Source organism: Haemaphysalis longicornis, unplaced genomic scaffold (assembly GCF_048455015.1).
Source record: "Haemaphysalis longicornis isolate Haplotype H1 unplaced genomic scaffold, Haemaphysalis longicornis Haplotype H1 scaffold_6, whole genome shotgun sequence".
NCBI lineage: Eukaryota > Metazoa > Arthropoda > Arachnida > Ixodida > Ixodidae > Haemaphysalis > Haemaphysalis longicornis.
Genome location: NW_027526407.1, coordinates 55524769 through 55544441, shown reverse-complemented (window position 1 = coordinate 55544441; position 19673 = coordinate 55524769). Strand labels below are relative to the sequence as shown.

Sequence of the window (19673 nt, the reverse complement as noted above, 5' to 3'; positions counted from 1 at the left end):
CACCCCTCTGTCAGGCAGTGTCCGACCGCAGACCGCTACGGGCGTGTTGTTGGGCAGGGCCCAACAACAAACCGCAACGGGCTAACAGCATTTTCCTACAGGACGAAAAACTACAGAATTGTTGGATCATGCATAAGCATGCCGTACTCGGCTGTGCAATGAACAAGTGCACTGCCAGGAAGACATGTTCTCTGCGGCAATGTAAGCAGTCCGATATTGATATTTGGAGGCCGTTGGACCCATCATTATTAGCATTTCCTTATGGTGCGAAACTGTGATGCACCAAAAGTTACTGAAGAAAAAGTTACCGAAAAAAAGATTCTAAAAAACTTTCAAATTTTGCACTATACAGTGACGTAAATACAGGCGAGCACTAAAACAGTTAGCAGCGTTTCAACTGCGTGTTAGCACTCAAGTGATATGACCAAGCGGAACTGGAGGCCCCGCTAAAATTGCCCTGTCATCTTCCTTCGAGTTGGTTTTGGTCAGTAAGCAGCAAGCAAAGAAGAACAATTCTGCGACATCGTAGAGACATAGCCAAGCGGCTGAGAAGTCACTGCTGCTTCACCTGTTCTAAATATCTCCATCACTTGTTCGAAGTTTGTGACAAACTTGCCGTCATTGTCATTGGGACAAAGCAGTGTTTCTTAATGAACCAAATTTGAGTTTTGCATTCAGGGCCCCTTTCATGCACCAATTGACGACTCACTCGTCGGAACAGGCCAAATCATTTCGGCATGACACCCATCAAATTTGTCACCTCCTTTTCTTTTAAACCCTACACACACAAATATTTTTACAAGGAACAGTCCCCACGCTAGTACCGAGTGAAACTTTCCCTCTTCAACCCTTCCTCGGTTTTTGTTCACAACACTCACTGCAGAGCCTTGGGGAGCTGGTGGACGCTCCAGTAGAGGCTCTCCTCGACATTGGCATCGTCGAGGCGCTCCAGGATGGCCTCGATGCCGATGCCGGCGGTGAGGTCCAGCTCAGGGTCGACGTCGTCAAAGAGCTCCTTGCCAGGGTCCCTGTTAATGAGGCAAGCCACAAAGGCGAAGGGGGCGATGTAAATCAACCACCCCTCTGTCGAAAAGACAGCAACGGGGGAAAGAGCAAAGCAGCTCTCCAAAATCAAGTCCAACCCAAAACAAACCAAACCAGAAGCGAGCACCTGTCTCTTCTCGGGACAGTTTACCACCCTGCAATTGTGCTCTCAAGTCGTTTCTGATACGGGCATTTATTTCCGCGGTGTTCAACCATCGCTGTTGTCATGCCTTTTCTGCCCAAGATTGCACATCCTTGCATTCCTCTCCAAATCCAATCCACACGGCTTCGACCGCGCCGTGCAATCGGATCGACCTCGGCTGCTTAACGCGAGGGTTCCATTCTGACCACGGGAAGCGTTTTCATTTTTCTTCCTTTCACCTGTGATCATCATCATCATCACCAGAGAAAGTTGGCTTTCCTGCAAAGCATTTCTGGTGGACTACATGCGACATCACTAGGAGGCTGAAAACTTTGCTTTAAAAACTACGACATTTAACTGGCAAAGCTACACCTGCAGGCTACGAGGCCTGCGCCGTAGTGGAGGGCTCCGAATTAATTTCGACCTCCTGGGGATCTTTAACGTGTGCCGAAATTTCAAACACACAGGGGCGTTCATGCTGTTCACCTCCGTCTGAAACGCAGCCACTGCAGCCGAGATTAAACCCTCGTCCTTGATCTGGGGAATATGGAATCCACCCTCTTCCAATGAGGTCCCGCAAATTCTCCCAGCAATGCACACAGAAGCAAGGGTTGTGGAGCGACCAAACGTCTTTGCAGTGCAAGCTTGGCGCATTGCTTGAGAGTGAACAATAACTATCCGTGGTCGCAACGGGCAGATTCAGTGACCTCATTATCCCCCGCTATTTTGAGCTTCGGGAACGGGGTTATGCCCACGATGTCCGCACATCGACAATATGCATGCTGTTCCTCTTACTGCAGAATAGACTATCAAACTTTACTTTGCGGCGAAGCTGTTAACCTTTCGTTGGTCGGGAAATTTCGTGTCGTTAACAGAAAACTCGAGCGGGAGCCAGCAGTCCTCAGATGCTAAGTGCATGTGCCACGCTAATCAGACACACAGCACAGAGCTCAGTATTCTTTTTAAAAAAAAAGGGGGGGGGGGACAAAACAAAAAAGAAAAACAAGCATCGAAACAGCACGACGAACGATAAAGCATCTGCAAGGCTTTGCCGCAAGAAAAGCCGAGCGAAAACGACAAGCCCATTGACACGACGAGGAACAGTTCATGCCATCCCCCCCCCCCCCCCGCATGTGTAGTGGTTAAAATAGCTTCGCTGGACATTCACTTTCGCGAGATGAGACGGCAGCCTTTTTTTTTTGTAAAAGTTCCCTTAACATAGGGCACTTGGGTCACGATTTTCAATGCTCATCGATGAGCCAACGTTGCGAATGAACAGTGGCAGAAAAACAATGTCCGCTAGTGATGCTAGGATTGTTGTGCAGTCAATGCTGTGTTCACGAATGCAACTTTTGTCCTGTGCGATGCCGATCGAGTACAAAACGTAAGCATCTTGCAGACGAAGCCTCTTAAACACACATCGTGTGTACCCAGCCCAGTTTCTGTACACTGCACAGTCCTATCATTTCCACTTTTGCACCTTGGTCTGCCACAGCACACGAAAAAGTCACAAGGCATCAAAAAAAAAGTAGGAAAGTTGGTGTTAAAACGTACCACAAAAACACCTGGCTACGAATAAATCGAGAATAAATTGACAATAAACAGTTTTTTACGCCTATATCGTTCCAGTTCTCGTTTTCAACTTTTCCAACTCGGCACTTAGGAAACATTTAGGGTCCAGCACAGGACGTCGCCATTCATAACTTTTTTTTCAGTAACTCAGAGTGAATCAGACTGAAAAGTCGTGTATTCAATGAAGACCCTTGATATATAATCACAGCCCCTCCCCATACGCAAGTCCAGACATTTTTTTCCAACTAGCGAAATGCAGGTTTTGCTATCAGCCCTACATTACCAAGAATGGCCGCCACAGGGTGGGATTGGCTAGAAGCCAATCCCCCTACTCCTTCCTGGGCCCTTCAAGGAACTTCCCAAATGCTGCAGCCACCTGCAGCTCTCAAACACTGGCATGGCCTTAGCCCTATGAAACGGCTGCGATTCTGAGACTAACAGCATTCGGAAGACCCGTGATCACCGTCAAACAAGAAGGGCCCTCTGCTTGCTTCTGAAGACACACGCACAAGCCGTACTCGTGCACAAGAAACACAACAACACAAACTCCCGTACTCTTTTTCCTCAAGCTCCATGGAAGCCGGTACTTCCGTGGCTGGGTGGCTTCCAGGGTCTGCAAAGAATTTACAAAAAAAAAAGGGGGGAGGGGGGGGGGGAAAGGGGGCGGGAAGTCATTTTGATGGAGGCAACCACTTGAGTGCACCAATGCTGTATCCTAAGGCTACCAAACCATCCTCTCCCGAACTAACTCAACAACCAGATTTTCTTGCTTGATGTTCTTTAAGAAAAGCATTCTTTACAAGTGGGAATAAACTAGCCAGACAATAATGCTCAGATTTCCGCAACATCGGCACAGACAGGACTAAATTATTGACGGGGCGACACAAACGAGACTTCTTTAGACAAGAAATTGTCGTCAAATTACACTATTCAGGTGTGTCGGGTGAAATGAAACGACTTTCCAGCTTACCATTCATGCCCACTGTCAAATAATCTACGTTGGTGCTGTTGCACACCCCCTTCCTCCTCGTGAAACAGCCCTGCGTTCTTTTTCCGTACTGTTCTCGTGTGCGCTAAGAAGTAACGTCTCACAATCGTAACCAACTAGCCCACACACTGATGCTCTGACAAGTCACACACGCAAAAAAACCTTTTGAGAGCTTGAGTCAAAGCAGCCTTCAAAGCAATCCCCTCACACTGATTTCCCATTCAGGCATTCGATTAACCTGGCTGGTTTTGCAAACACACCAAAAGCCCCTCGCGTAATGAAAGAAACACTTATTGCCTGGCACAGCAACAGCAATTGTCCACGCACTCGAGGTGGCCATACAGTAGAACCTCATACAGGAGACCGTTACAAGAGACGCTGTTACAAGAGACACTCGGTTATAAGAGACAACTGAAAATGGTTTGGTTGGTTTTCCTATGTTCACTGTGTTAGCAACATTGCATACAAGAGACACGGTTACAAGAGACGCTGTTACCAAAGACAACTTTTTTGGGTCCCTAGAGCAAATTCTTCACTAGTTAGAAGAGACACGATGAAAGGGAGCCTTACAAGAGGGACCTTGTGGAAAACTGTCATGAAGATGAAGCTTGGGCCAATCAACCGCAGAGGTTCCAGAAACTTTTGAGGAGTTTGTGTCTGCAGATGTGGACCCTGTGTGTTTGAGGAGCCTACAGATCATGTGATCGTCGCTTAATTAGGTAAATGGTGCCTTAGAGGACGAACCAGAGGAGTAGGATGAGGAGGGTACTGTAGGACAGAAAGTGTCGGCAGTTAAGGCTGACAAATGTCTAAGAGCAATTTAACAGTATTTTGAGAACAGGGACACTCGCAAAGTGAAGTGCTTTACCTACAAAAGTTGGGAAGGAAGCTAACACAATCTGCAGTCCCTAAAAACTACTATTAATGACTTTCTTAAGCCATAGTGAGAATTTTATTGTCGAAATGTTTGAATATGCTTTGATACCGATTTATAACACAGTGTTCATGTTCGACGCCGCACTGTTTTTAGAATTTTTGGTTACAAAAGACCTTGGTTACAAGAAACATGTTTCCCCGGTTCCCTTGAGTGTCTCACTGTAACAAGCCAGGGACATAGTTATCTGTTTAACAGTATTCCTTAAGAAAAAAGCTGTGTGTAAAGGCCAACAACGTGCTGTGTGTACACTAGCCCAGTGTATGTAAACCAAGCTAGTGCGTAAACTAGAACAACACCATGCTGTACCGTTAAACAGTGGTGAGCCAGAAGCTTACCATTGGGCACCTGCTTAGCCTGTGTGGCCTCCGAACCGCCTGCTTTCTCCACTGGTGACGTGGGAACGCTCTGCAGTCTGACACCATACGAGAATGACTCATCGTTGCGTTCGCTGGTGACACCATCAGCACGCTCTTGCTCGAGTGACTTTAGAGCCCGTCTTGATGTCTTTGGAGTACTCTTTCGGGGAACGGGCTCCTTGCGATGGCTACTGCGGACTGCCTTTGACCCCTTACTCCTTTTGTGCGCCGTCGTCGGGGTGGCCTGAAGATGGCGCTTCGGGGCACCCTTTGCCGACCGTTTTTTTGACGTCGATGCAGCCTTCTGTGCCGACTTAGTCCGAGGTGGTGATGGTGGCGACGGTTTGGCCCTCTTCCTCGCTGAAAATGATGAGGACGCAGAGTAGAAGTTCACCGTCGGTATGGCCTTGTCACTGCATGCCGAACTGTTTTCTGCCAGGTCAGCCCCACACCCCTCTGGCTGCTCCGTTGGAAGCGACACCATCAGCCTGCCAAAATTCGTACCATCTCTTCTTGCGTCATTCGGGCAAGCAGGCAGGCTTTGCTGGATGGACCCTTCGTCGCTGCTCGGAACAAAGCTTGGTGCCGAAATGTCCATCAGCTCGCCGACTGCGTCGGACCGATTGCCGAGAGACTGCTGCAAGTTGGAAGATCCGTTGTGCTCCGAAAGCTGTCGCGGCTTTGTAGCCGATGTCAACGTCCCTTCCCTGGTCCGATTAACGCTCGCTCCGCCGTGGCTCGCACTGTGTTCAGGAAAGGAGGACCCTGTAACGACATCTGCGAACTGCAGCCTCTTCCTGGACCTCGGAGTGACTGTGCTTTGGATGCTGCTCCCGCGGTCGCTTTTGCCATTTGGCTCGTGCCGCCTTGGCTCTGAATGCGAGCATGAACTTGTCAACGCTGGCTTCAGTCCCGATGCAGCGAGAAGGGGTTCTGCATCCACGCTGCTTCTGCTGTCACGACTACTTAGCACGCCAGATTCCGCGGAAGCGACTGTGAAAGTTTCGCTAGGCCGCGTCTTGCCGTTTATGACAAATGTGGCACTAGGTCGTCCCTTGGGGTCTAGAACGAACGTAGCGCTGTTTCGGTTGCACCCCGCGTTCACAACAAACGTTGTGCTCTTGCGCTGTGGTTCCAAAACAGAAGCACTGCTGCCACAGGTTGATGGGTTGGTGAGGGCAGCATCTTGCATGTGGTCGTTCCTTGCACTGACTGCCTCGGTGGCCAGTGCTTGTTTTGTAGGATGAACTTTGTCGACAGTGCTGCAAGTTCTAGCAGCGTCTCGCGAGTGACTACCGACAGCACTGTTGGCACTTTTTGCACCCGCGCGCTCTTTCAGAGGCAGAGCGTCAGCTTGGTCCTTTGCCCCCGTTTCAGCTCCGGTCTTGTCAAGGTCTGACACTGCCCTGGCTACCCCGCCATGCTCGTCTGGCACTTGTGAAGAACTGGAGCCCCTTTCCTGCTGGCTGGCTCCCACCCAACGTTTCAAAGCACCAACAGCACCAGAATGCGAGCTGTTCATTCCCTGCGCATTCCGTCTTGCAGGAGAGAAGACATCGTCAAGAATCTTAGACGAACCGATGCTGTGAGCCGACGTGGCGAGAAGAGCGGACACATCCAACCCAGCGGGGACTGAACTCATGCAGCTGACGGACGTGCCCAGAAGGGCAGACACATCCCAACCAGGAGGGACAGCCCCAGTCGAGTCCAGCGCGTCGTTGAGAGCCTTGTGCGCTTTACCGACGCTCTTCTTGAGGGAAGCGCTGCGGCAACTGGAACTTGGCGGAGGTGCAGTGTTGCTCGACCGGGTCGGTGTCCTCGCTCGGGTGACACTCTTGTTGGCGGGGCTGACGAGAAGCTGGAGGGCGACACTTTCTTCACAGCTCATCACGACAACACCCGAAGTTGATGTTCCAGCGCGCTTGCTTGCAGAAGTGCCACGCCTCGCAGGAGTGCAATTGGCCGGTGTTCCGCTGCGACTCAAAATCCTGTTCGTGTGTCCACGTTTCGGGGTGCCCTCCAGAAAGGACGGACACTGGCCCTCGCTGGAAAGTGGAACGTCTCGAGACTCCACTCCCAAGCCGTAGTCGTTCGTCGGTGACGCGACGTCAGGTGCCAGCCTCGAACTTGAAACTGCAAATGAGTGGTGGACCTTTGTTAAGGTTGCTTCAATCTGGAGATGACCGGTGAGGTTTGCATTGATAGCGTGTCCTGCTGCTGTGTTGTGCAGTGCCGAGATGTCAGCGCGACGGAACCGCGGGTCTTCGATGAGGCTGCACGCTGCGTTTTCTTCAACCCCCGTGGCGGCGTTTAAGGTGTCCGACATTGCACCAACGCCACGGCCTAAATCGTCACTCGCACAAGCGGGAGTTGGAGTCCCAACACCTGGCATTCCACCAGGTCCCGCACTTGGACACGTAGCATCCAGGAGGTTGGTGGCAAAACCGGTCATATCGGCACAAGTCATGCTCATTTGGCCCTCAACCGTCTTGGTGACCCCACAGGTCACCTCCATGTCGTCCAGTGGCATGATGGTGGTAGGAGCCAGTTCCCGGTTTGAGGGGTCTGGAACAGTTTTATCCGCTGCGAACACGGGCCTCGAACTGGCACACGTCATGTCCATCATGGCCGACACGTGCTGCGTTTTACCGAAGGATGCCTCGTCCAGGCTGACAACATCCGAGCTTGCACCTTCAAGCACACCAGGAATGGACTTTGAACTGTTAACCTCCAATGTTCCCACGTCATCCGCTGCTAGAACCATCTCAACCGGAGGACAGTGCAGACTTGATCCGCCTGCTACAGAAGCAGTGGCTTCGGAAGGGACTGGCTCACTTTTGGCAGTTCCAAGCCCACTGCCAGAGTCCGCCACGCCTTCCTCCCCATCTGCAGCCCGCAAATTCAACGCTCCCAACTGTGTGGCCAAGGTCATCTGGTGAGGCTTACTGGAAGCAAGGTTCGTACCAGACAAGGTGCTTTCAGCCATTGGAATCCCACTGGCTGCCTGTTCAGAGTGGGTCTCAATGCCTGGTGCAGGAGTAGGCGTCATCCGGCCTTCCACAGCCGTTCCCTCCCTTTCGGGAGACTCGTCCCACCACGACGTACTGGAGTTCTTCTGGGACAGCATTTGGAGTATGCCCGTTGGGAGGCCCGTCGGCTCGGCAAAGGGCGGAGATAGGCATTCATCGCGGTTAACTTCGAGAGCTGACACAGCCCCGTCTTCTCCCGTCGGCAACTTGTCCCCACAGGGAGACTCCTCGCTCACCACACAGGTGACATTCATGGTGTCGGGGCCGTACGAAGTGACTTCTTTGCCAAAAGGCAATGCCAGTGGCGCTCGCGGCGAAAAACCGGCGGCGGTGATTTCCATCGGGTGGTTTGGGAAGAAACGAGTGCCCGTTGGTTCCGCAGGGTCGTCACAGATCGAGATGGCACCTCTGGTGAAGTCCATGGTTTCGTGAACACGCCTCGTCTGATTCAAGTTCAGGGGGGAAGGGGAGGGTGCGAGGGAGACGTTCTGGTCACACATCGACATGGCCGCTTTTGTGAGTTCCATGGTTTCAACGGCAAACATGGTTCGGTTCCAGCGAATGCGAGGGGAGGTAGGCGACGGAGAGGCGGCGGTGTCGCAGACTGAGATGGCAGCGTTGGTGAGCTCTATGCTTTCGTGTGCCAGCGTGGTTCGGTTCACACAAATCAGAGGGGAGGTCGATGGTGAAGAGCTAGCACCGTTTCCAGTGAGGTCCATGTTTTCGTCTGCAAGAGTGGTTCGGTTTGGGGCGGAACCCCGCCCAAACATGAGGCACGACAGTGCGTCCTCCAATGGAGAGATCTTCTTGCGCGGAGAACAGTCGTCGTTTTCATCCGCTTCCTCTAGGTAGAAGCTCTGCTCGTGGGCGCTGCACTGGAATGGCAGCAGCTGGTCTGCCTCTTCCCTTTTCGTGGTGTTGTCATCAACCGCAGTGACGGGAACCGCGCTGCATTTGAATGGAGAAGAGATTGCAGCACAGTCACACGTTTTGAGCGGAAAGTACTGACAAACAAAAAAAATTTAACTTTGGATGCACTTTTTTTTTTCAGCGAAGCTGTCTTGCACTCAGTTATAGCCGAAATTGCGTGCATTTATCGAGTCGCTTTGACAAAGAATTGCGCACGTTCGTTCCAGAACTAGTGCAAAATGCTTTGTAGCTCTCAATCTAATGTAGCTATCTTGAAAAAAAAAAAAAAAATTACAATGAAATCGGCTGCTAATACAGCTACCATTCCACAGAGTTGCATTTACTTGTCATAATCAGCTTGTTCCCAGTGCAGTTTAGATGGGGAATTCCTGGCTGCTGTCAATATACGTGGCCTTTTACAGAGGGAGTAGAGTTACACATTACAGCTGTAACTATTTTTACCGTAGCTATTTTAAAAACAAATCATATGAGAATTTAGAATTAGTTCTAAGGAAGTCATGTCTATGTGCCTTTATTCGATCAATATGTAGTAGGTCACTATTCATAACTTTAGCTATCCACCAATACAGCTTGGCTGGCCTTCAATCAATCACAGTGGAAGAAGGGCTCTAAATGTTTTTTTCAGCTTCATGTGTTTGATTGAAGTGATGCAAAGGCACTACAACGAAAGCACACAACTTTAATTCTGTCAAGATTCCTACGGGGAAGTCACAAACATGCCAAGTTTAACACAGGCTGGATTTAATCTGGCTAGAAGGACTACACACAAAAAAATAAAGTGACCATTAAATCACTTGCTCACACCTAACAAATGATGTCAACTGCGGTGTCGCCCCATCGACAGCAGATGCAATTGAGGCAAAGGCAAAATTTAGATCACTGGAAACTTCTAACTCGAAATAACTGCGCTTGAATTTTGAAACATGCGAACTACTTTAGAATGATAAGGCAATGAACGAAAGTGTACGGCACAAAAAACTCATGGCGGTGAAAAACCCCCACGAGCTCTGGATGTAATGCTATCTTTATGTGACTTCTGAACAGACCAAAAACATCTAAATTGCAAAAATGAGGAAACGGGAAGGCTTATGTTTTCACTTGAGCAGTGAGAGTTGAGGCAAGTTGCCCAGTCCCAGCCAAATATAGATCTGCATTCAAAGTTCGAAGTCCATCATCTGAAGTAAGCATAAAATCACTGGCCACGCGACTGACCAAGTCAAATTCTCTACTAGGTTTCACCAGGCCGCATTGCTGGTACTTCAGGCCACGTCCACTGTCAAGTAGTTAGCATACCGGCAGCTTATTTCTATCCAGCCCAAGGCCACTGCCATTATGTTACGTGCAAAGCGCGGAATGCAGCAACGGCATTCAGAGTTCTAAAATTTGGGGGGCCGTGAAGCTAACCACATTTGCTCAAAAAAAAAAAGGTACCTCAGACGCGAGCTAAACTTATGCTCCCACCATCCAAGTTTTGTAACATTCGCAAATTCCAAAATTTACCTGCAAAAACATTTAAAACGAATATCGCAGACGTAACCAGAAGTTACACTCCTTCCATTTCATAGATGATAACTTTTTCTTCCTAATCGTTTCTGTGGCTACCAGAAACCAGCTTCTGCTCTGCAATGCTTTTCCAAAAGGGCGTGGGGGAGAAGTAGACTTTTTCCACAAGTGGACTGCAAGCAGATAGCATATCAGGTTTCTCTTACAACACAACCAAACCTAGCTTAATTAACCATGTGCAACACAGCCATACATGGCAATGTGTTAGGCAAAGCAACTCACCCAGACAAAGTGGGAGCAGCGGCATTGTCTGAAAAAAAAAAAAAAAAAGAAAAACACGCACGCAATGCATATTTGCCGATGGCACTTGGTTAAACGTGACTGCATCCTCACGAAAGAGACACTTTAGTGACTGTTCTGGGTACCCCTCACGCATGCCTGCAACCATGACAATTGCATTTAGGTAATTAAAGCTCGACACCTCCACACTACAAAAAGGGAGTACACGAAAAAGAGAAACAGCCGAGTTTCGGAGCCATGCATATTTCATTCCCTGTAGACAACATAGTGAAATACCGTGGACTACTCTAGAACACCCGGGAATTCCTATGCGTATCTCGTAAACAGCATTTGCTGGCCCCTGAGCTCTATTAGAGATGGCAGAACTACAAATCTAAGCCACTGCTCAGCGCTTAGTCGCACCTTTCAAGAGCCTTGGAGCCCTCGCGGAAAAGAGAACAACCCAATTAACGGGAGATACGCGTCGAAAAATCGCGTTTTCCGAGCAATTTCTGTTTCGAGATTTTGCCCGCAAAATTATCTTTGTACATTTAGCTACAACTTTGCAAAAGGTCAAGGCAAAATTCGAACGAGAAGTTAGTAAAAAAATCTATGTTATTCAGTTGCAGTGGCTCAAGAAAGTGCTACACGTGCTGTATATCAGCAACTTTCGATTTTGAGAATTTGGCGTCTCTTGCCATTGCTACTTGCTCGGAAAGGTAGAGGAAGTCTTCCTCTAGCCTATAACACCTCCCACAGTTTCGCATTTTGGACGAAAATAAAAAAAATGCAAAATTTAGCGCCTGTTTTGAGCGTTTCTACCGGACATTTAAAAGGCCTTACCTGCGCTGCTGCCGAGTTCTCCGGACTGTTCACGCTCAAAGATCCTGAAAAGAAGCGCAGCATCACAAAGGCACAGGGTGAGAACCCAGACTACACCACCATGTAGATACTGTCCCTTTTGAAAGCAGCAAGACCAAAGTATACTAGCGAGTAGCAACTCTGCTCTGGTTGGAGGTGGGAAAAAGATTTAGGCAGATGTCGGAAGCAAAGACATTCGACCTTGGTGATGGCCTACCAATCTTAGTCACCGAGACCGCCAAACAACGTGGCCAATATATGGTTGAAGGATAGCACACTGCTAATAGCAGGCTATTCCAAGCGGCTGAATCAGCACCATCCCTTGGTCATTTCACCACCGAGAACATCAGTGATGAGAACAGTTCATTTGTTCCCATTGCAGCCACTGCAGCACAATGCCAGCATTTAGTGGCCCTAACTATGGTCAGTAACACAGCCTTCGCATTTTAACGGTAAATGTCGGCCAGCAAGGGGTCTACTTGCCCAGTGACAGGCATGAAGGAAAAGGCCCTTCCCGAAACAAAACTGACCAGAGGGCTTGTAAGAAATGGTGAAGACAAAATTTCACCCACTGTGCAAGGATTAGAGGGGGTTAATGAAAAGTGGTGTAGTAAGTGATGCCCTCACTCCCACCTGCTCTCAGGCTGTATTACAGAAAGCTAAACTGGCAAGAATAAATTGTGCAGCGGTTTATTTCCAGCAACCTGCCATCACAGTTAGCGATCTCTCGATTAGCCATTACTCGCAACAGAAAAAAAAAAAAAAACATAAAATAATAAAAATAAAAATAAAAACCAAGACAGTTAAATTTGATGCTGGCTCCCCTTTAAGCCCCCTCCCTCCACTAAGGCTTTTCTAGAAGTCAGTGCACGCGTGTGCAATTTCACGCACTGATTGCTGGCTTTCCCTATGAGAAGGTCCAGCAGTATGCGCATTAACCAGCTCAATGGTTCCTCTCTCATCGCCGTCTTTATTCTGCTATCTGTTCCATAGATGACTTTTGGCGGTGCTTTATATTTTCCAAGCACAGCATGCCGCTGAGAAGAACTTCTTGCTGGGCTAATTGCCATGATTTGCCATAAATAGATGCCATGATTTGGAGCGCAACAACAACGTATGGAAGAAGAACAGAGTAGACGAGACAGGCGCTAACTTCCAACTATTTTATTCGGCTACGCATGTGCTTATATTTCCCAGGAAAAGAGGGCGAGAAGGAAGGAGCATACACAGATGATAACAAAACCAGATATGTCTACAGCACGTTTTTCAGAAAAACCATTTCGCTACTGCAGAGAGCAATCGAGGTATCACTTACACAGTCATCCGCTCTCTCCCCGATATAATACGCTTCGGCTAATTCCCTCGCAGCCCTGTCCTTGCTTTTGCTTAGTATTCTCACCTCTGAACCGTGGCTCACAACCGCAGGCACGAGAGTGGGTGGGCAAATGCACTCCGCTATCTTTTCCAAGCAACAATTCACGTTCCCTGTGGCTCTCTCGTTGACGCAACGGCCCGTTTGGCCAACGCAAGACCTTCCGCAAGATAGCGGGTTTTCGTATACAACACCGACAGCACAGTCGACATAGCGATTTGAGTGTTTTTTCCCCACATGCCTTCTTCCTGCGTTCACCCGACATGCGCGAGCACGGGCGTGCAAGTTTACACGGGGCAGAGAACGCAAGGGTGATCCCGTATCTTTCGGCGACCTTTTTCATGTTGCGGGACACTCTGTGCATGTACGGCATGACATCAGTTTTCTGCGGGCGGGAGATATCTTTGGCCTTCTCTCCTTTCACTTTTTTGAGCAACGCCTTTGCCACAGGGACGACGACAGTGCCAGGGAAACCGGCCCAGTAAAGCCTGCCAATCTGATTGATAAAACCGTCCTGCATCTTGTGAGCGCACGATTTTTGTAATGCAGATTTTAGACTCAGTGAAGCGATAGCCCTTTTCGCTGTTTTTGAATGCGCCGATTCATAGGGCAGCAGCTGATAAAAGAGTTTGGCGCAATATGGCCAGTTTAGCGCAGGTAGTTTGGCGCTTAAAGGAGCCAATGAAGACAAAATACAAGTTTATTTTATTCGAAATATTTCACGTTTTATAGTGCCCCCACCACTTTTCCGGATGGAAACAATGCTTTATTCACCGAGAAATAATTCAATTTAAGTTAAAATTGTGATTTCCCCGCTAAATCGTGCATTTTCCTGGTCTGCAACGATATAACAGGAACTGACTGCTCTGCAGCTAATTGCGGAGCCTCGTTTACTGCTAGTCAACATAGATGGCGCCACCATACTGTGGCAAGCCATTTTCTGCCTTCAGTTTGTTTTTGACCGTATTTAAACCTGGCTTGTTTTTGTTTAGGGAGAAAATACTCGTTTCGTGAAACATAGCACTCGCTCGACAAATATGGTCACGTAAGACACCGTTGCCTGCATCAATTGGCCAGTGTCGCCTGAGACAGCCCCAAAGCCCCGCGGTCCTGTGCAGCTAAACCAAGCATAGTGCGTGCAGTATTAACAGCAGTACGCATCGGTACTTCTATGTTTATGTGAGATTTCGCAACTTCCGCGGTCTGTCCCACCATTTTTCGGGCTTTAAAAAAAATGCGCCCTAAAATTAAGCGCAAATGGCTCATTACGTTCTGCCTAATTTGCGTTTGCTTTTGCCGGCCTCCGCCAATCGCAGAGCTGGCTGGTATGACATAGGTTCTGTTGCGGGAAATGAGCTAGTGGGTCGCATGGCCATTCCCTTTTTTCCTAATTATATCGCTTATTTGAGCCAAGTTTACCTTAAAAGTGGTGTCAGTATGATTCTAACGAGGCAATCTTTTGAATGAACCAAACTTGTTTTCTCTTCATGGCTCCTTTAATGATGCAGCTGTTCCACTCCTGTGCATGCCATCCTCATGCAAAATCGAAACAGTAATTATAAAGTAATCGCTTACTCATGCTCAGGTCCCCTGTAAGAAGAAAAATAAACTTCAGCCTCTAAGGAACAATGCCATCATATTACATGGTCTATTTCTAAATTCCCCTCATATTTCTACGGTAGAACATTCCAGGCGGAAACAGACCCCCACGCGTTGCATTGGCTTGGAAATTTGAAGTACATACACTCGTGCAACGGAGCTTGCACTAGCAAGTATTCAACATTACCGTCCCTACACATGTAAGAAATGTTTTGATGCGCACTGCCCTTCGCGCACACCTGTCGTGACCCACTGGCAGAGGACTCCGACAAATATTCACCTAACCTCCAAGCAGTGTTAATTGACAATTGAGCAATTGAGACAATTGAACACCTCGAAGGACACACTGTCACTGTCAACGCACATGACGTCACAAACTATTCTCGTCAAAAAATCACGAGCCGATGTTCCACTCTGACGGTCAATGACGAGCAACGCTTTTTCAAAGCCCAGGACACCGAGAGACGCACAGTTAAGGTGAAAGGTTTGAGGAAGTTTCATTTCCCTTGAGCACAGATGGCAGACATCCCTCAGAAAGACGCATACATACCTGCACGCACTTTTGAATCCTAATCTTGAAAACTGTGCCTACTAAAAACTAATCTACTCAGAATTCATTATTTTAGAGATGAGACGTATTAGCTTGGGGTCTAAGTCAAGTTTTGACGTTAAAAATGGTGCTCATTATGAGCTAATCTACTCAAGATGGGTACCTAAGGAATGAGGCTTACAAGCAAGCCTAAAGTCGAAATCATGTTTTTACCAGCATTAGAGACTTTGGAGGTGACTGCGCGCTGATGGCACACACACCAGGGCGTTAGTTTGCAACACCTCACGCTTCGAAGACACGTGAAGCCAAGGAAGTTTTAGATCACACATATGAAAAAAGTACATGGAACGTTACTTCAACCCTTGCAACGAGAACAAAATCCCCTCTTTCGGTCGACCTGTGCAACAAAACCTCGGGAGCACGACGCGATGACCTCTCTTCCGCGGCACAGCACTGCAAAATGACACCGCTCATACAATTGGAAAAAAAAATTGGAAAATCCCACGTCAACCACTATGTCTGGAGATGTCACCTTCCTTTCAGCAAGAGTACGCTCTAATAAGCTTCATCAGGGTCAATTTTCCCGAGGTCACGAAAGAGTTAAGGACTTGCGGGACCATTTGGTGGACTTACGTCAAGCCCTTGCTGAAGTAGCGAGGTTTATAAGAGCTCGTCACACTGCAAATGTAAGAACCACTCGTCACCTCGTGCTGACATCATACAAAACATCACAGGAAATCGGCAATGAGGATGCAGCTTTTTTTAAATTGATTTACCGAATAAAGTACAAGGATATCAGTTCGTACTTGGGCCAAGTTGTGACTCCGGATCCCAACCATGAGGCAGAGATAATTAGAAGGATAAGAATGGGGTGAAGTGCATACGGCAGGCATTCTCAGATAACGAATGGCAGCCTACCATTGTCCCTGAAGAAGAAAGTGTATGACAGCTGCGTCTTACCGGTACTCACCTATGGGGCAGAAACTTGGAGGCTCACTAAGAGGGTTCAACTTAAATTGAGAACGACTCAGCGCGCAATGGAACGGAAGATGATAGGTGTAACATTAGGGGACAAGAAGAGAGCGGAGTGGATCAGGGAACAAATGCGTGTTAAGGACATACTGGTGGAAATTAAGAAGAAGAAATGGACGTGGGCAGAGCATGTAATGTGCAGGCAAGATAACCGTTGGTCATTAAGGGTAACAGAGTGGATCCCTAGGGAAGGCAAGCATGGCAGGGGGCAGCAGAAAGTTAGGTGGGCAGATGAGATCAAGAAGTTTGCGGGGATAAATTGGTCGCAGTTAGCACAGGACCGGGATAATTGGAGATTAATGGGAGAGGCCTTTGCCCTGCAGTGGGCGTAGACAGGCTGGTGATGACGACGACGACATCAGTTCGACATCCACAGGTTAGACTGTGCATAATACCAAAATGTAGCCAGCAAACCAAAGGCCAACAACGCTCTAGCTAATCTTTTTTTCCTGCAATGCCAGCTTTATGTCAAAAACTTCATGGCGTTTGACTGACCATCCCATGATCAGCTAATATGCAGAGAAGACAGAGCAATGTTTCTGCCTCTAAAAGTTCTTCAGCATCTCAGCACAGCCCGCATCATCACAGCAGTTAAAACTTCTTTCCCCGCTGTTAGAACGCGAGGCCAGTTTTCATAAGTCATCTGAATCTCTGGCGGTAGGAAGGCTAAATGAGGCAGAGGATGGAGAGAGAGAGAGAGAAAGAGAGACTTACTTGATTTGGTTCGTGTCGGAGAAGCTGACCCTCTTGGACTGCCGTCGTCGCTCGGTCACGTCACCCGTCTACACGGCAGGAATACACGAAGGGGACAGGCCATTACTTTTAGGGGCGGAGTACCTTAGGACCGTGCAATGTCCGTTCGCGTACGTGCGCATCGCATTTACAATCGCAAAAAATCGCACGGGCACCGGCAGGATTTGAGCTTGTGTCTGGTAGAGTAGACAGAGTTAGTGTCAGTCGTCTTACCCATTGGGCTACGACCGTGAGTTAGTACCCGAGAGTCAAACGGCTTACTCCCTCGCCTGTAACGGTGCGGAGTACCTTAGGACCTCCCAATGTCCGTCCGCGTCCATCCGTGCGCACACCACCATCAAGCGAAAATCGAGCAAAATTCAATTTGAGCCGTGAGTTGCAGTTTCATTTAGGGAATAATCAAGGTACAACTCACGGCTCAAATCGAATGTCATTTCGAGTCCCCATACTCTGCATCCTCGCCATCATCCACGAAGTGGAGATGCTGCCATTACTTTTGCTGCACACCACGACTTGCCGCAGCTGCTGAGCCAACCCACAATCATAGCTGCACATCCACACAGTGTGGAGGGCAGCATCTCGAAGCAGCTGCCACGCTAACACCTGAAAGCTGGCGTAGAAATAAAAAAGGAGTGGGAAAAGAAGTGACCGGGTGGAGGTGGCGCAAATCAGATGGGGTGCTCCCTCACATGCTCAAGCCCCACCCCGAAAGGTTAGATTAGATTAGATTTTGGGCCTCTGAAAGGCAAAGCTACACCTGGGCAATAAGGTAGAGGTCCAGATTAATGTTGGCCACCGGGGGATTGTTTAACGTGCGCTTAAGTCTCGACACAAGGGGCATTTTTGCTTTGGCCTCGATCAGAAAAGCAGCTGCCACGGTCGCGAATCAAACCCAGGTCCTTGGGCTCAGCAGCACAATGCCTTATACCCCTGACACACGGGCGCCTAAAAGGCCTTTGCAGAGAAGGACTGCTACCTAAACGGCGTTCGCCTCGGTGACACACGACAAAGGAGAATCTCCTTCACCGAAACGGGCATTTTTCGTAAGGGGTGTTCGCCTATCTCCTTTCCCGCACGAAAAGGAGCAGCTAGAGGCGCAGCCTCGTAAGCAGGCGCTTGCAAATCATAAGCTTCCCAGAAATTAGTGAGACCAAATGCGATTTCATAATACTTTCATAAATTGTTAAAACTGCAATGAAATAAACTGCACCAAACAAGCCCAATCGTAATGTATTTCTGTAAACATCTGCCCACTGTTGCCAGATTAGGCACGGAACATAGGCTAAAAAGGCTAAAAAAAAAGCACTCCATCGCTGCTGTTTAATACAAATATGTGAAATTACCCATTTATTCTTTCTAAACAACAATAAAACGCACAGTTCCTATTTAAAATAATAAAAAAGGTCTATTAGCCCCACTTTATTTTTGTTATCGTGCATGCTTTTTCCACAGAACTGCTAGCGCCACTTTATTGATGTGTCAGTTACAGCAACTACGTGAAGGAGCTCGGGGGTTGCTGTGTGTCAGGAGCGCCACTCCTTTCCACAAAATGTCTTTTGGCGTGGCAAAAGGGGTTTAGTTTAAAGGAGATCTAGCGTTGCCGTGTGTCACAGGTATTAGCCCCTGTGCCACTAATACCCCTGTCACACGCGCCAACCTAATGTCATTTTAGACGAATGAGATTCGTTTCAAATGACATTCGTTTTCTGCATAGGTGCTACACGAACAAACCAAATGTCATTCACATGTGATGTCAATGGCAATCGGTAGTATACTTGGCGCACTCGAAATTGCATGGAATGATGATGTAATCCAGATAAGCGTTTATACTTTGAGAAAACTATCTAAAATGCTTTAGCATGCGTTATGCGCACTCTTTTTAGGCCGTAATTTGTTGCAATAAGTCATACGAAGCCAAGACAAATAACAAGCAGATCCGCCATGATCCATACCGCAATTTGTCCACAAACATGGCGGCGCGCGGGGACGCCGCCGCGATGAGCGACCTGAAAAAGGCTGTCGCCGAGCGAACGTCTCGCTCTCGGACCATTCCGTGCGTTCGTTTGGGTTTCCCGCGGCATTGCGGGCGCGCGCATTTTCCGTCCCCATGCCGACGGCAGGCATGTTGAAATGGTTGAAAGTTGGAAAAGCCGGGAACCCATGCGGTCACACTGAAAGCGGAAGTAATTCATTCAAAGTGCTCAATAAAGCAAGCGAAAGCTTTTAAAACAGGCAATATCAAATAAAAAGTGAAAACAATAAGTTTCTTATTTTTTTAAAGATATTTTTTTCTGGTCTTCTGCTGTTGAGAGTACGCAGTTGGTCCGAATTCACAGTCGAATGAGTTCTCTGGACTCATTCGGTACCGAATGTCATTCGCAGCGAATGTCATTAGACTGAGCCCGTGTGACAGCAGACGAATGTCATTTGAAACGAATCTCATTCGTCTAAAATGACATTAGGTTGGCGCGTATGACAGGGGTATAAGGCAGGTACAGTCTTTGTCAAAATTTTGTGGGCCAGGTCGACTGTGGCCAGAGCAGGTGCGCGGCCAAGCAGGAGCGCTTTGCTTGCCGCTGTCGGCTGGTTACGTGGCTAGAGAGGGTAAGAGGAACTTATCGCGCTTCCTTTCACAGTATGGCTGGCGCGATAAGTTCCCCTCACCCTCTGTAGCCGCGTACCCAGCCGACAGCGGCAAGCGCAGCGCCCCTTTGTAAAAGGGGCGC

The 19673-nt window shown here is 48.4% G+C and overlaps 1 protein-coding gene across 1 annotated transcript in view; it reads right to left on the bottom strand.

Moving 5' to 3' along the window:
• Positions 1-19673, bottom strand: part of LOC144142729 (uncharacterized) — a 46415-nt gene that overhangs the window by 13231 nt on the left and 13511 nt on the right. Inside the window, exons 4-9 of the mRNA XM_077674405.1 lie at positions 16909-16976; positions 11624-11667; positions 10784-10811; positions 5019-9016; positions 3314-3371; positions 879-1028 (exon numbers count right to left, since the gene is read on the bottom strand). Of these exons, the coding sequence (XP_077530531.1) occupies positions 879-1028; positions 3314-3371; positions 5019-9016; positions 10784-10811; positions 11624-11667; positions 16909-16976 (4346 nt within the window). The remainder of the gene's footprint in view (positions 1-878; positions 1029-3313; positions 3372-5018; positions 9017-10783; positions 10812-11623; positions 11668-16908; positions 16977-19673) is intronic.